The sequence below is a fragment of the Chelonoidis abingdonii genome, chromosome 1, assembly GCF_003597395.2.
Source record: "Chelonoidis abingdonii isolate Lonesome George chromosome 1, CheloAbing_2.0, whole genome shotgun sequence".
NCBI classification, from domain to species: domain Eukaryota; kingdom Metazoa; phylum Chordata; order Testudines; family Testudinidae; genus Chelonoidis; species Chelonoidis abingdonii.
The window spans coordinates 323457296-323475364 of NC_133769.1; the positions used below are offsets into that span (position 1 = coordinate 323457296).

Consider the following 18069-nt stretch of genomic DNA (forward strand, 5'->3'; position numbering starts at 1 on the left):
AGTTCAGATTGCTGTCCAGAGCGGTCAGTGGTGCACTGTGGGATACCTCCCGGAGGCCAATAATGTCGATTTCCATCCACACTAACAGTATTCTGAAGTAATACTATCGATTTTTAGCGTTACTCCTCTCGTTTTGTAGGAGTACAGAAATCGATTTAAAGAGCAGTGTAGTGTGGACGGGTACAGCGTTAAATCGATTTAATGCTGTTAAAATCAATTTAACGGCATAGTATGGACCAGGCCTCTGTTAATACACCTCAGAATTATATTAACCTTTTTTAAACCGCTTAACATTGTTAACTCATTCAACTTGTCATCCACTATATTCCCCAAGATCCTTTTCTGCAGTACTACCACCTAGTTAGTTATTCCCCATTTGTTCGTGACAAATCCATGCTGGCTAGTCCTTAGAAACCTGTTATCTTAAAGGTGTTTAAAATTGATTGATAATTTGTTCCAGTATCTTTCCAGCTATTTAAGTTAGGCTGACTGATCTATAATTCCTGTGTCCTCTGTGTTCCAAGGGAGGGTGTGGAATCCCCATTACTGGAGGTTTTTAAACCACATCTTGGATAAACAGCTGTCCATGGATGGTCTAGGTTTACTTGGTCGTGCTTCAGCAGCAGGCTGGGATTGATAACCTCTTGAGGTCCAGTCCAGACCCACATTTCTATGATTATTCATCCACCATTTCAATGCAGCTGCCTTCAAGTAAAATACAAAAGATATTCTATGCCAGGAACTTTCAGAAGAGGAAGAATAACTTTTAAATTCCTCTGGTAGTTGTAGTAGATAATATAGTTTCTTGAGTTGGAATTCGCTAGGACATCAGAGCAAACCTCTTATGCAAAACAGTCATTGGTGCTTCAGTGAACACAAGTGGCAAGGACCCATTTTAAAGCATGCTTCTATTCTGAAAAAGAACTGAAGAAATGGCATTGTGGGATTTTTTGTTTGTCTCTCACCGACTGTTATCAAATTTTCCAGCCCTGTAAACTAGGTGTGGGACCTGAAAGTCTAGCTTCACATAAATCCTTACATAAAGCCAACTGCAATAAAAAAATGAATCTTTTCACTGGCTTCAGCTCCAGCTCATGTATTACCAACAAAAGAGATGCTGCAGGCCAAGTTATGCTCCCAGTTACATTTCTGCAATCCCAGTGGAATCATAGTTTAACCACCAACATCTTTATTACTGGTGATGGCACATGAGGAAAGAATCCAGCTGGATTTTCAGATCCAAGGATAAGTTTTGCAGATGTGACAGTTAGAAAAGCCACCTCTTAAATTATAAACTGACAAAAACTACATATGGAGCTATTAAGGGACAGCATACATGGGATCCCCCCATAAGGCCTTTTTACAGTACATTTTCAGAGAACAGATCTTTGAGGGTCCTCTGAGAGTGTGCACCTATGCACTATCATTGGACACTGGAAAAAACAACTTCATTTCGTGGAGCACCTGGGTTTCTCTCTGTAAGCCAGGTACTGGCTAGACTGAATACTGCTGAGCTTAGAATGTGATCTTGACAGATATCCCCAGAAGTCTATTACTGTCCTTCTGGAAAGCTTACATGCTTTCTAGTTAGCTAAAGACAACTGGGCTCCCTTGAAGACTTAGTGTTCAGAATAAACAAAGTTCTGCTCTTATTTGGCTATTATTAGCAAATGCAATGAAGTAAATGAGATTTTATTGACTTTGACCTATAGCTTGTACAACATAAGTCTCATAGGAGTAGACTGTTATTAGCAGAACTTTCAATGTTGTGACATATTATAGTATGTAAGTTCAGTGATGTCTTAGAACATCATGTCTTCTAGTCCATCTTCCATAAACTTCTTATAAAGTGCCATAAACTTTGCCACAAATGCTTCAAGATGATAAATGGCTTTGCTGCCCAGTTGTAGTCGGTGCTCATAGAAGGCTGCCATCTGTGCAACCTCTCCTTTTAGTTGCCCATCACAATTATTTAGAAGTTCTGACAAAAGGCCCTAGAAGAGAAACATATGGCAGTTTTTAAAAAGGATGAACTATTTCAAAAGCAGGGTAGCATGGCAAATACTATTGTTAGGCATGGCATATACTACATTCACTAGTATTACACGTGGTATATGTATAGGTATTGGGAAATTATGTTAACTGAATGTATTATGTTCGTCCCATAATTCTGTTCACCCAAGTCAAGTACCCTACAAAACCTTGCAAAGCTGAATTCAGTCAGCTTTGGGATTAGAAAATAGGAAACCTATCAAAGACAAGATATGTTAGTGCTCTGCCTTAGGTACAAGTTCAGGGGGTGCCTTCATGCCTATTAGTACCTAAAATGCTGTATCCAAAACAAAAAGAAAAAGGTGTATGCAATGGTACCAGAAAACAAGTTGAAATTGATGGGTGGAATCTTAGATGATGTTAGAGACTTTTAGCTTGTGAATAGTCCCATTATAAATAGACGTAGTACAGCGGTGTATTTTGCGAACATGCCTTCCTTGTAAGCTGAACTGAACATGCTGCGAAAACAGAAGTCCCAGGAGGACTGGTGGTGTATTAACTTTCTTTCCTGTATCATACTGTTTTGTTTGTAAACAATAAATTGTCTGAGCTTGGTTATTTGATGTTGAACGTTTTTAATACTGAACCATAACTGTAACCAAAATCAATTGGCTATGCTATTAATCAACACCATCATTTTCCTAGAAATAGCTGAGCAAGTACCATCATGATTTTGAACTCACTCAGTGATCCAGCAGAGCAGAAGTTTTCAAGAGCTATCTCATGATCTATCCAACAGAACTAACTTTGAATTGCATGAACACTTGTGGAACACTGTCTTTCCAGAAACTTCTCTCTCAGGATAAATACTTCATCTTGTAAAATCAGGTGACACGATGCAATTGAACAATTTCTACCTCACTAACAATAACAATAGATTAACAAGCTGCACACCCCCTACTGATGTCACTGGAAACTGCAAGTAAGTGTATAGCCTTGAGGATTCTTCATTTGACGAGGGAAGTGAATCTCAACAGCGTTCATCAGGAATAGGTGTAAATAAGCTCATCCCAACAGAATGACTACTTTAAAAAAAAAAAAAAAACCCATGAGAGAGACGACTGCAATAGTTTACCTCAAAAACTACAAAGGTCTTGATATTAAAATTTTATATTTGAAGAAGATGGGGCTAAAGCCATTGCAGAGGCAGCTCTAATGCATAAAAAGTATAAGAGACAAGGTCAGTGAGCACCAACACATCCACAGTTGGACTCCACACAAAGAGTTAGTTAAGGGCTTACGGACACTGCCAAATATTGGTGTCTTCAAACACGTTAATAAGTATTTGAATTTATCTTTAACACAGAGAGCACTTTCACAGCAAGACAACTCAAGCTCTCACTGGCATCTACCCACAGTAGGGCAAAAAGGACAAGGAAAAGCATAACTGAACAGAATACGTCAGGTACACAAGTCAGTTGACACGTCAAGGATTTTACCATAATTTAATCAGAGCTGTGTTTTTGTCACTAGAAATAGAGGTTAATGCTGCTGTTACATTTTCCAGATATCTTTAATCTCAACTCTGCCTTCATTTCCTCCAGTATCCTTTCATGCTGCCTACAATCCACACCTCCTGCTTGGTTGCTCCATTTGTTTCCATCTCCCATAGCAACTTCTATGCTTGAACGACTGTCCCTTCCTTAAAATGTCACACTTCCTTCATGAGGCCTTTCAATACCATTGACACTTACAAAAAAGCACTCACTCTTGAAGTTGACTCCCATCCTGTGTATTACATCTGTTTAGATGTAATGTCTGCCTCTGTTTTAGACAGCGAGCTCTTTGGAAGCAGGGACCATGTCTTCCAATATGTTTTCTCAGCTCTGAACATACTGTTGGTACTCAAAGAATGATCTTGTTTTAATAAGATGTTACCTCTCTCTTTCCCAATAAAAAATGTCCCTTGCCTCCCATTTCAGTCTTTCACCTTTGCTATTTCAGGCAACCATCCATGTACCATATAGGCTGGGACCCTATCCTCCAGGGCAAGTCCAGGTGTTTCAGTGCTGACCCTGTAGATGTTCCTCAATCTTTGTTGTGAGCTGGTGGCTGCCACCTCTAAAATGCTGTGGTAAGAACACCATGAATTATGGAGCTTCCCCAATAACACCCCATAATCAATAGCGTATCAGCTGCCAGCAATTCAGAAAACAAGGGATGCCTTCAAGCATGCAATTACCACGTAAAGTAGAAGAGTCCTGTATTTTTTGTTGTGTTCAGCTGAGCAAAATGCAGATTGTCTTGTAAATAAGTAAACACTCTCAGCATTCTGAATTAGTCCAGCTTTAAACCCACTCACCCAGTCCCCAAAACCTGGATAATTCAATCTAACAAAGGCAATCAAGCTGTCACTAGCTTGGGCACACAGACATTATGCAACTAAAAACATTTCTTAAAGGATTTGAACTAGATAGAGTAGCAAAGAATTCTGGCTCACAGACAATCTGATCTGCGTCTTGTAAAAGGTGGACCTTATTGGTACTGTTAAATTATTTAGATTACAGTTGAACCATGCCTTGTGCTAGATATTTTCCAAAACAAAGCATAAAATTTTGGCCCCCTGATCTTGCAAACACTTATGAACATGCTTAACTTTAAGCACTTGAGCAGTCCCTTTGATGATCCTGAAAACTTTAAAAAATGTAATTTTAATCCTTTTGCCCCAAGTTTGGATTCTTCTAGCTCTGGTTGAGGTGAACAGAGTATGTGCCGAGGAGTTAAATTACCTTCATTATAATCTCAGGAGGAATGCAGTGGGTTAAGAGTTCATAGAGCCGTCCACGAACTTCAAGTAACCTGTTGGAATGAAATCACGAAGTATTACAGTAATGTCCACCAAGCCTATTTTATATTTCTAAAAAGCATTTGTTCTATTATTAAACAATGTTATTGAAACCCCAGACACGGACTGACAAGCATAATTAAGTTTCCTTAGCCTGAAACCTTCCTCTAATATTAAGCAACCTGCAGTACTCCCATGATGTAAAGTCAGTCTCAAAATGCACGTTACATAACTCAGAAGTGAGGAGGGTGTTAATGAACAAGTTTTGGACAGTAGTTATGACATGCTTAGGCTGAATCTGGAAGATACAAGGCTCCAGAATGAGCTGTTCTTGCTCCTCCACCCCCACTTTTAAAAAAAACCAAAAAAAACCTCTTAATGTGACTTTTGTCCGAGTTCAATGAGAAGTTGCTACAAAATTATTAGAAATCAGGATTCATTTTTATGTTGCTGGTTTATACCTTTCAGTCATCTTGCCCACATTACTGAAGAATCACCAGTGATTAATCCCCACCAAATTCACCTCTGGCAATAACTGCCTCTTGATAGCCACTTTGTCCTATCTTATCTGAAGTCTGATACCCAGAAATGTTAGCATTTACTGTGGGTGATTGCTGTTTCCCTCCCCCCCTAGATCATACAGCAATGATACAGATCACAGGGGGGGGAAAAGCTACAAAAGGAAGGTGATTTGGGAAGAGGAATGTGAACAGGTAAAGGAAATGACAGAAACAGCTTGTCCTTTACAAAGAAAATGTATTAGGGACAATTTGATCTTACAACGGTTACAGTGCCTTGGCATCTGTTATTTTTACCTTTATGTCACTTGTGTGTGTTCTCAGCCTTGTGAATTATTTTTTGTTTTTGTTTTTTAAATATAGTTGTGACTCCATTCCAGTTACTGTGGATATCTAACTTATGAGTCAGACTCTTAGGCAACAACACAAGAGCTTTCTTCCTTAAAAATTACACCATAAAAAATAAAAAAAAGAAAGGATTCTTCTCCTAAGATTTTAGGGAGGGCTTGGAGGAAGTTATCCATTGGTCTCTATGTTTCAACAACTTACAGATGTGAATTTAAAAAAAAAAAAACACAGATAAAACAGAATACATTAATTTAGGCAAGTTAAATGAGGTGCAGGTAGAAGGCTAGGAACTCGAGTTTAAACGGAATCATAGGGAGCATGGGCTTCAAAATAGTGCATCTGTATTTCTGCCAGCACTATATATTTAAGAAATGGGCAATTGTTTCCTGTGACCATAAATGCACCAGAGCAACAGAGAACTAGTGCCAATGCTACTGCTCTTCACAGTTGAAGAGGAAATTTTCTTAGTACTATGGAAAAAACAACCACCTCCATCATTTTCAGCTGGAAATAGAAGTGCTGTGAATAAGCCAGTTTGTTACCTGATACAATGTTACGAAGAGCTGTTCAGCGATTAAAAATCACATCTACCACGCTGCCTCACTAAACAGACAGACAGACAGACACACACACTGAAATGATTCTAGATCAAGCAAAGCCAAAAATAAATATCTACAGTTCCATTATTCAACTCATTTCTTCTGTAATCCCAAGTGAGCCAATACTATTTAAAAAAAAAAAACTTTAACTGCATGCATCCAACTGAAAGGGAGCCACAAAGGATCCAGTTACCACTTTTTGTTATTGTGCTTGCTGGTGGATTCATTAATATGTCTGTAGTTGATGATTTTCACCATGTAGGCTAGGTTACTATGCAAGCCAGGACACCGAGATGATGTTTGAAAATCATAATTTGGTACAAATTACAGAAATTGAGCCGGTGATGATGCAGCCCAAATTAGAGACATTCTGAAGAAGACTAAGATACAAAAATTTGTGGATACATTGCATTTGGTGATGGATTTAATTGCCAGGGTAACTGAAGTGTCAAATTTTTCAAGGAGATCTGGTTTGATACTTTGCAAAGAAGTAGAAAATTATATGCTGGAACTCTCAGCAACAAAAGACAATCTTTGTTCCTTATGTCTGAAGAAAAACCTGCCTTAGAGATGACAGATTTGAAGAGGTAAATGTTTTTGGATCTTTACAGACAATACAGCAGACAAATCACATCTGTATGCTAGAAACTGCTATTTAATAGATCAGTGCCAGATTCCCCAGGCTATATGGCTTCCACCATTCATATGGTTTCAATGCTTTGACTCCACACAATGGCTTGATGAAAGAAAAATAACTGGCTCATTATTGCAATATACCAGTTTAAATCTTATAGATAACTTTATACAAGCATTGAGTCATGGGGAGAAAGGAGAGTACCCTGTGTCAGTGATTGCATCTAAAATTTCACATCAGTATCAAATACACAATAGTACAGGTATATGATCAAAAAACCTTTTAGCTACCAGGCCTTCCAGCCTTTCAGAATATATTGCAGTTAACGGAAATACTGTCATTGTCCTACAACACTGCAGTGGTAGAATGTGGGTTTTACCCACCAACTTATTTAAAACAAGCCAAAGGAAGTAAAGCACACTCCAGAACTTGAGGCGTGTGTTAATGGCTCAAGTAAAGATGCTTTCTGGCTCCATCATGATACTATCTATTGACTTGAAGGGAGACTAGGAAACAAAACATTCATAGACAAAGCAACATCAGACAGCACTAGATGTTTTCAGACTGCCACTGGTAGTGGCATTTTAATGCATACTAAGGCCTGGTCTACACTATGCGTTTAAACCGATTTTAGCAGCATTAAACCGATTTAACGCTGTACCCGTCCACACTACGAGGCCCTTTATGTAGATATAAAGGGCTCTTTAAATCGGTTTCTGTACTCCTCCCCAACGAGAGGAGTAGCGCTAAAATTGGATTAGGGTTACCATATCGGATTAGGGTTAGTATAGCCGCAAATCAACGGTATTGGCCTCCGGGCGGTATCCCACAATGCACCACTGTGACCGCTCTGGACAGCAATCTGAACTCGGATGCAGTGGCCAGGTAAACAGGAAAAGCCCCGCAAAATTTTTGATTTTCATTTCTTGTGCCAGCGGGAGCTGATCAGCACGATGGCAATGCAGTCCCAAATCCAAAAGACGTCCAGCATAGGCCGTAAGGAGATACTGGATTCTGATGCGTGTAGTGGGAGGACAAATCTGCTATCAAGCCTCGTTACAAGAACCCAATGCCAAACCCGTAAAAAAAAAAATCTCAGGCTACAACAGTGCTCGTAAAGCGTACGGTAAGCCAGAGACCAAATGAGGCGCTCAGGAGGGAGGGTAGGAGGGAGGGGTACTGAGACTCCACTATCCCACAAGTCCAGCAGTCTCTGAAAAGATTTGCATCGTGGCTAGCTCGCAATGCCCTGTTAGGGTAAACCATGTCCGCGGTTAGAATGCTGTCAATTTACCTCCTCCTCCCCATTGTAAAGAAAAGGGAACTAGAAATATTCTGGACTCTGCAGTGTCACCCTATTCACGAATGCGCTGGTGAGTCTGATGCTGTCACAGGGAAGAGCATCCGCGATCCTTCTCCCGTAAGCACGCGTAGAATATGACTGAAATCCATTCATCACATAGCCCGTGATGCTCCTAGGCTGCCCAGGTGCGGCTGGCTGGGGGCCTGTAACAATAGGAGTGACTCCCGGTCATTCAGTAATGGTACAGAAGCGGCTGTAACCGTCTTCACAATAGCAACTGGAGCGGCTGACGTCCTATCAGCCCCCTCCCTTTCCTGTTGAAGAAAAGATGTGTACTCTGGACTACATATGCAATGCATGCTGGCTCCTCTCACCCCAGCACCGCTTAAATTTCGCTGGACTGTCATAGCCCAGAGCTGCTCCTCATTTGTATCTCACTAACAATCATGTTCTATTCTGCATCTCATAACTTCATGACACATAAATGGGGGGCACCACTGCACGGTACCCAGAAGGTTGGATGAGGAAGGAAGTAATGGTCGGGTTGTTGCAGGGCACCCCGCTAATGGCAATAGTCAGCTCAGCATTTCCGCGGGATCCTGACCAGAGCATCTGTGCTCTCGATACACGTCTCTAAGTACACTGCCTCATATCAGGCATTGACTGATTCTATTTTAAGAAACATCAGAGGGATGACTCAGGGAGTCATTCCCCAGTTCTTAACTCTCTGCGCCCGGCCGATCTCAGCCAGGGGCACCCATTGATACACGCAGCAGACAGTACACACCGACCAAATCACACCCGCCCCTCTCACTTGCCATTTACTGCCGGCAGCAAGACGTACAGAACGACGATAACGTACCTGTTATCATGCAAAAGCAATGAATCTGCTTGTTATGCTGGAAGTATCGCCTCTGCCGCAGCATCAGCTACTCATAGGTGAGATGTAAAAAAAAAAAAACAGCTGAACGGCTCTCATGGTTTCCTGTCAACATCCTGCAGAAATCAGGAAAAAAGCGTGCAAAATGATGTCTGCCCGTGTTCCTGAGAGGAAGCATGACGACATTTACCCAGAACCACCTGCGACAATGATTTTTGCCCCATCAGCCACTGGGCTCTCAACCCAGAATTCTAAGGGGCGTGGGAGACTGCGGGAACTATGGGATAGCTATGGAATAGCTACCCACAGTGCAACACTCCGGAAATCGATGCTAGCCTCGGACCATGGACGCACACCGCTGAATTAATGTGCTTAGTGTGTCCTCGTGCACTCTACTTTATACAATCTGTTTTATAAAACCGGTTTATGTAAAATCGGAATAATCCCGTAGTGTAGACGTACCCTAAGTAGAGGACAAACTGAATGGAGCATAAGACCAAGTGAGGGTCAGAACAATTTGAAACACTGGCCCAATAATCCAAAAGAGAATAAGGAAAATACAGAGAAATTATGTTAAGACAATCACAGTAGCAACAATATTTTATTTCACTTTAACTAAGAAATGAGACCACATCCAGAAACTAGGACAACTTTATTGACTAACTCAATTTTGAAGTCTTATATGCCTGTGGGCAAATTATCAGAATACTTTTCCCCAAACCTTCCATATATTTTTGGCTACAAAGCTCAGTCATGATTTAAATACCATGAGGTCAGTAACTTTTAGCTTGTTTACCACTTTATCATTTAGAGCAAAACAGACCAGAACTGGCTTCCAAATTCAGACTAGTGCTACAAAACTCCAGGGTACCTGGTCTGTGTTTATAATGGATATATACATTCAGCACAATCACAGCATAACAGTATGTCCTGCTTACTTATTTTGTGACAGAGGCTAACTTGGCTAGATTAGATTTCAGAAACTAGTAATTTCCTGTAGGCTTTAAACCCATTTACTTTGGATGCAAAGCACAGGCAATCCAGTACAAAGCTATTAAAATGTCACAAAACATTTAATATAAAACAACTCTGATAACCTAATAATTTACAGTTAGTAGCAAATAGTTCCACCTACCTCTGGGGAGTCTGCTGACTGACAATAGCATTTGCAGTCTCTCTCAGATATACCTCCCAGTCTGTCTCAGGGATGTCCTGATCTGAAGTGAAAGGATACCTGCACAACAAGTAATCTCTCATATTTTAGCAACAAGCTTAGAGTAAATGTGTATTTTTCTACAAAGAGTAACCTACATTAAGTTTCTCCAGTGACTTACTGCTGGACTCTGCAAGCCTCACACATAAGCAGTGCCTTCCGAAGATTCCTGCCAGACTTTTCTGCTAGCCTATGAGCCAGATCCTGAGGAAGAGTCAGCCCCTCTTTTTTGCACACACTGGACAACACATGACAGATCTAGATGGAAAAGACGTACCATGATGATACAGAAGTTCCCTGACTTACACAAGCGTCCTGTTCCGGAATGCCTTGCGTAAGTTGAATTTTGCAAGTCGGAAACGTTTCTCCAACAATTACACGCAAAAAAAAAAAATCCCTTACGGAACTTATGGAATTTTTTCCGTAAGTCCGGATTTCCGTAAGTCAGGTTTGCGTAACCCAGGGAGCGTCTGTAGAACTAACATAGGCATTGCAGTTGTAGCCGTCAGTCCCTGGATATTAGAGAGACAAGGTGGATAAGGTCCAAGAAAAGATACTAGCTCATCCATCTTCTCTCTCTTTAGTGAAACAGTTCATAGCCCAAAGACTGTTTTCAGGCTTAAGCATCTCTAGAAAAGCCACTGTTTTTTTGCAGAGGTCAGCCAGGTATAAGAGAGCAGCTCTAGTTTGCCCACTCAATGGCTATTGTGCATACTAATCAAAGGCAAGTCCTGGACTACAGACAGAGACAGGTCATTTTCTGTAATATACTGTACATATACACAGTAAAAACTTGGCTGATGAAGTTTCTACTGGAGGCTCATTTTTGCTTCCAAACCTACATCTTCAATACTGGGAGCAGGAACTCGCACTGCCAGACATCTGCTTTGAATAGGTGCAATGATTTTTGAAACGGAATTGCAACACAGGATCAGTCTGCAGGTGGCCATATACTTTTCCATGGTTCTTCGCAACGCATGCTGAGCATCTTTAGTAAGTTTATCAACTTCTGTCAGCAGCACCACTGCCAGAGGGGTAAAAAAAGCTTAAATTATCTTTATTAGAAGAGTTTCACAGTAAATTAGAAAGTAATTTTTTGTTTAAGTTTTAGGAAGATCATGAAGCAAGGCGCACAGCAAGCAAGATGCAATGTGGTCCCATGGACAATGTGCTGGGACTCAGAAGAACTGGGTTCTTTTTTCAGCTGTCACTGAAATGAGGAGATACCTTGATCAAACCACTTCACCTTCTACATCTGTTTAACTCCTACTCTTCATCAGTCTTGCCTATTTACATTTTGCTCTCTTCAAGGCAGGGACTGTAGGTGCTACTGTGATGCAAATAATCAAATTAGGTTTGAAGGCCAAGACAGTCACTGTACTGCTTATACTATGGCTAATACAGTAACTAGCAGTGTTTTCTCAAGAATTTTAAGAAAGGGTTGCAGCTGAATTTTCTGAGAACCTATGGTGTAAGGCAGAGGTCCCCAACGCGGCACATGTGGGAGCATCTAAATTCACCCGCATCCTGGCCAGCAGTGGAGCATCCGCCGAAATGCCGCCGAATTTCTGTGGCATTTTGGAAGCGACGCCTCTCCATGATGTCACTTGCCGCCAACAAGCGACATCATCGAGAGGCGTCGCCGCCAAAACACTGCAGAAATTCAACGGCATTTCGGCGGGTGCTCCACTGTCGCCACGGTCCTTTGTCTGGCGCCTGCCAGACGAAAAGGTTGGGGACCACTGGTGTAAGGAAGTATTAAAGCGAATAGTTTATCAGTACACTTCTTTGATTACAAACTCATATTTTAATTTAATGAGTGGAGGAGGTAGAAAACCCCTTGTGCTGAACGCTGGAGGCCCTTTATGCACATCGCTCTGCCTGTTTATCCAAAGATGTTTCAGAGTAGTTAGTGGGCATATTTTACTGGATTGTAGCAGATTGCTAAAGTTTGGTAAAAGCTCAAATTTAATGTTTCCCTGAGAACTGTGAAGAAAATGGTATGGCATATCAAAGCTAGAACCACTAATACATTATTTCTACTCTACTGTTTTCTCTCATCTTCCTTGGGTTTGTCTCATTTTTCTTTTTGCATTTATCTCTGGTTTTGGGGTTTCTTGGTTGCAGTAATTTATACTTGGAAACAGTGAAGAGGAAAACTGGTATCTTTTAGATTAGCAGTCACTTTCCCTCTGTAGTTCTTCCATGTATGAAGTGCTTCTGCACTGAACACTTCATACAGAGTTGGACAGCATAAAGAAACTGAAAGTGACAAATATATATGAAGGACACTTAGTCCTACTTCATTTCCCTCTGCTACCAATGCTACAGGAAATAGGCTGCTACTGATGGGCTGTCTATCAACCATCATACATACACCCATAATGACCACCAGTCTCTGAGAAAGAAGCATGAAAAGTGACCAAGTTTTGGAAAGGCTGATATGAGGCTCACCGTAAGAATAAGCAAATCAAGAGCTGCATCTATGCGACGTCAACATCTTTTGCTACAATCACAGAAATACTCTTCACTGTCAAATACAAACTAATGCCATAAAGAGAGAAATGTCTGAGGCAACTGGTGAAGATACAAGGTGGAAGAGACATGTTTACTTCTCAAGTACATCTTCAGAGTCGGTCAAAACAGTCACAGAGGTTTTTCTCCTCCAAAGTTTTGGCCCACGTTTAATTTGTTTTACTAACCTTTAAAATCTCTTTGAGTACTTGTCTCAAGCTGTTGGGATTGTGCTACTGTCTTCAACAGCTCCTGAATTACCACACGGTCACTGTTTCCTGCATCACTGTACAAAGAGTTCAGATAACAATTGATTTTGTTGTAACACTTATTTCTTTTAAAAGTGCCGAGGCCATATCTACAGTATATTCTTCTAATTAGCAAGTGAAGCAGTTATTTTTTTAAAAGCCCTAAATGTAGCTTTTTAAATAAAGAACACAAGATGGACTGAGTTTCGAATTCATTTAATCTTTAATATGTACATTAAGTGGCTATTGACAAGCTATTGTCCTAATGTTTTGAAACTCATACCCTGCATAGACTTGCATTTTATATGTATGTGAGGAGGGAGACCAGTTAAGAACTGCAACAAATTATGTTTGTAATGTAATAGTATGAGAAATCAGCTTTTAACATCTCTTCTTACCAGCAATAGAAATACTGTATTTCTTGCTTCTCAACTTTCTAAAAGGCCATTTTGTCTTTGGCAAAAATGCTAAATCAGCCAGTAGGACACATGGCTTTCACTGAATACAAACATTGATTCCAGCATTATGAAGTCCTCCATGTGCCAATGGAAAGGGCTAGAGTTATAAGTGGAGACCTTGTTCAAAGAACTTGCAGGTTTAGTGTCAGCTTGAAAGTTTCTGAAGGATGCCGCCTCAGCCCCCAACATTGCCTGTTTTCTTTTTATCTGAAATTGTTATAAGAAGGTAGCCTCTTCTCTTTTTACCCTATGTGATGATTTGCCTCTTATAGCAGAATTTGTGGGCATGTTTATTTTCTAAATTATTTCAATGTAACCTACACTAAAAGCGTGGCTCTCTGTCCTCATCTAGCTGCTACACCACCCATAGGAGCTTACGATTCTGCTACTGGCTTCAAGCTATTGGATGCTTTTAGATCCAAAGGTCCCAAGTTCGTTCACCCCCGGAGATGTACCCTTCAGGGGTGTCATTACAAGGAGAGGGGAAACTCACAAAGGATTAAGATGTAGGAGAAAAATGGATTCTCCAGCAATGGGAAGTTCACCAGTGTCACCATTGTCACGGATGGCTATTTCAGGTATAGGACTGAAGCCAACTCTCCCCCACAACCAAAAAACTTAGTGTTCTTACAGAAGAAAACCATGCATTCTCTGCAATGGCTTTTTAGACCCTTCTGACCACATAACTGAGCGGTTGATCCAAATGCCATGCAACATTTAGTGGTAAGTTCAAAGTATGTATGGATTCCCAAGTTGGGTGCCAAACAACAAGTGATAGAACTGATATCAGAACTAAGTAAGATGAAGTACAGAGGCTTCCAAGGGCCATACACTTTCAGTGACTCACAGATGCAATACATTTAAAAAGCCTACCTCTGTAGCTACAACCAATAAAAAAGTGATTTTCATTTTAAAACTAGCTTTTTCTTTGGAACTGGGGACATCCAAATTTCATAATGGAAGTTTTTCATCACTTAATATGCAAGTTATGAATCAAATTTGACTCCATGTGATATCTTAATTTGCATGTTTTGGCATTTAAGTGTGATTTTAAGATGATAGAGTTGCTACTCCTTGAAATGATATATGATGTGTGTCATCACAAATATATCAGTGGTTTGACAGCTGACAGAATGATCAGTTGTCTCAAGGTTCTTTAGGTCTTTCAAGAGTTTTCAGGACAAAAGGCACTTTCAATGAGAAAAATCTTATATTCTAACAGGTTTAGTATCAGTAGGCTTCATCAATATCTCATACAGAAAATTTAGTGCAGGAATAAAAAATTTAACTTATGACTCAGTTTTCGAAGGTTCTTAGTGATTAAGCTACAGTTATTTTAATATAGGCACTTCTCTGCTATAATAGAGAGTCTGGTTAACAATTTAGTGGGAGAAGGGGTAGGCTAAGCTTGACGTTATTTTACTGTTTCAAACATTTCAGTGTGAAGATGTTAGGCAAAGCAGAGTTATAATTCAAGCATATGTTCTGTTTTCTCCTTCTCCATACAGGGGACTCCATTTAACAGCATCTGCCCATGGCAAGTTACATAACCAGCAGGCAATGTCCTGATTGTCACAGATGAAATCTGTATAACAGTTTGGAGGAAATAAAATCGCTTTAACAAAAGTTTATAATAGATTTAACACCTGTATGTTTCCTCCCCCTTTTCTTTAAGTTCTTTTCTCTCCATTGACCTTTTACTGTGCTCCATATTACTTAAATGTACCATACTACTTCACTGAACATGGAGTGACAATTCAAATCAGAATTCTATAAGTGATACTGATACTGACATTCATGAACATTAGCAGAACACAGATTTATATGTTGTTTGTTCAGGTACATACAAATGGAAAGATACATATGTCCAATTCAAGACATAATTATTCAAACTGTTATGTTTTAACTCCAATCAATAAAGCACAAGGGTAAAGAACTGATACTAACCAAAAAACACTAAAGTAAACACTGGTATTGTATACATTTAATAGATAGTCTACATTTTAAGATATTTGCATTTGGAGTAGAATATTTAAATTCTATATATCTACAAGCAGTTTCTAAAACATTAGGAGAAAGTGAACTTGTATTATCAGAAGTCCTGTGACCTGTGTTATACAGGAGTTTGGACTAGATGATCACAATAGTCCTTCTGACTATATAATCATCAATCTATGAATAGGCAAAATCGTCAGAGGAACACTAAAATTCTCCATATTTTAGACCAGAAACACATCTGAGCGTTTCCTTTTTTATTACAAAATACTTTGTACGCCACGCATATTTTTAACATTAATTTTTGCATTCTTATTAAAGGGGGAACTAAACAAAAATCATTCAGGGCCATGTTTTCAAAATTGCCTTAACTTGACCTCTGAATTTGCAGATCCACCTGTTTGTAAGACCTAACACTCACATTTTGTGCACAATCTGCTGGTAAGACAGCAAACTACTAAATCAGTGGTCCCCAACCTTTTTGTCTGGCGGGCACCAGACGAAGGACCGTAGCAGTGGTGGGGCATCCGCCGAAATGCCGCCGAATTTCTGTGGCTTTTTGGCGGCGATGCCTCTCGATGGCGTCACTTGTTGGTGGCAAGTGGCGTCATCAAGAGGCGTCACCACCGAATTTCTGTGGCTTTTCAGTGGCGACGCCACTCGATGACACCACTTGCCGCCAACAAGTGACGTCATCGAGAGGCGTCGCTGCCAAATTTCTGCAGGCACCGCGTTAGGGACCCTTGTACTAAATGAACATAGGAAATCCAAATTTTGCCTCATCCGAAATCATGTATTTCAAAACCTGGTCTGCACATTTAGGGCCTAAACCTGCAAACAAAAGTTTTTCTTCAAAGGAACTACTTGCTTGAGTAAGAGATTGAATGCTTAGAAAACAAGGCTTTTTGAAAATGTGGTCATTCAAGTATAATATCCTAATTAAATATTCTTTTTATTAGGAACTTACCTTGGATTAACTTCAAGATGATAATTGCTTGCAATGGTGCTAATTTCAATTTTCTTTTTAGAGGGTGTCTGTTTAAAAAATAAAAAAAGTTAGATTTCAAAGCATCTTATTTTAATATAAAAAAGTCAATTTTTGGATTTCAAGAATTATAATTGGCAGATCTGGTAACTTAGCAGCAGCATTATAGCAAAAGACCTGGATTTGGGGTCAGGGTCATACATCTTTCTCTCCATGTGATTGGAGGTCAGGAGGATTGGGATGTGGTTGAACCTCTAAAAAGATAATGATGGCTGTTTACTACAAGAGTTAATCTACTATCAGAATTAATAAGAGATTCTGGACATGATAATGTGCTGTCGCTTTCAAACAATCATTTTAGAGAAATAGTTTTTAGACATCAGGAAGGTTTCCTCTCCATGAATTTTTGGAAGGAAGTACGGGGACATGGGAGGAAGTTCCTTTCTCTCGGTATGTAATTACAAATCTGTTATTGGTATAATTTATATGAACATTTATGATGCCTCTGAATTTAGATCCAAACTGGTATATTTCTACCACTAACAGGATACATTGTACAGAACAGTGTTTAAGTGTATTTCTTCCTATAATGGTGAATTGGAGGAAATTCATTATCAAGTGACTTATTAAAAGATTTTTCTAGGCCTAATTATATGGATTTTTTCCTCTATAAACATCACAATCTGTTTCTCTTTTCTTGCTGAGTCACAAAAAAGTAGTGCGGTTGGTGCGCCTTTCCTCACACCAATACTCAGAACATTCCACTAGTTTGTTTCCACTGTCATATGCCTGTTCCCTGTACTAACACAGAAGGAAATGAGTAGTCAAGCAAGGATACTATGGATGCAATGGTTACTAAATTATTTCCTTTAAGTAACAGCAATGAATAAGAAAAACTACCTTGTAATAAGATGTCAGAATCAGCGATAATGCTCTACCTACCATACCAAATATGAAATTCAGACCACTGCTGAAGGAATTAAAAAGAAATAACGGGAGAAATTCTATTTACAATACTATGAAATTTTAGAGTTCCTCTGATGATTTTGCTGATTCATAGATTCATTATGATGTAGTCAGGACTACTGTGATCATCTAGTATGACCTTCTGTATAACATAGGCCACAATCTCTGAATTAATTCCTGTTTGATTGCTTTTCTAAAAGACATGCTTTAGAGTTCATTCAATTTAAAATTTGCCAGTGGTGAAGAATCCACAACCACCCTTGGTAAGTTGTTCCCATGGTTAATTACCCTCATTGTTAAACATTTGTGCCTTATTTCTAGTCTGAAATTTTCTAGCTTCAGGCCAGGTCTACACTGCGACTTTAAATCGGTTTAATGGCTGATATACCGATTTAACGCTGTATCCGTTCACACGATGTCGTCCTTAATATCGAGTTAACCGCCTCCTTAAATCGATTTCGGAACTCCTCCCAAACGAGAGGAGTAGCGCTAAAATCGATAGTGATAACTCGGATTAGGGTTCGTGTGGACGGAAATCGACGTTATTGGCCTCCGGGCGGCATCCCAGAGT

The 18069-nt window shown here is 39.8% G+C and overlaps 1 protein-coding gene across 1 annotated transcript in view; it reads right to left on the reverse strand.

The window, feature by feature from the left end:
• Positions 1-1676: 1676 nt before the first annotated feature.
• RFC3 (replication factor C subunit 3) overlaps positions 1677-18069 on the reverse strand; it is a 28458-nt gene continuing 12065 nt past the window's right edge. Inside the window, exons 3-9 of the mRNA XM_032791945.2 lie at positions 16515-16582; positions 13035-13132; positions 11175-11356; positions 10454-10590; positions 10255-10353; positions 4782-4851; positions 1677-1994 (exon numbers count right to left, since the gene is read on the reverse strand). Of these exons, the coding sequence (XP_032647836.1) occupies positions 1803-1994; positions 4782-4851; positions 10255-10353; positions 10454-10590; positions 11175-11356; positions 13035-13132; positions 16515-16582 (846 nt within the window). The 3' untranslated portion in view covers positions 1677-1802. The remainder of the gene's footprint in view (positions 1995-4781; positions 4852-10254; positions 10354-10453; positions 10591-11174; positions 11357-13034; positions 13133-16514; positions 16583-18069) is intronic.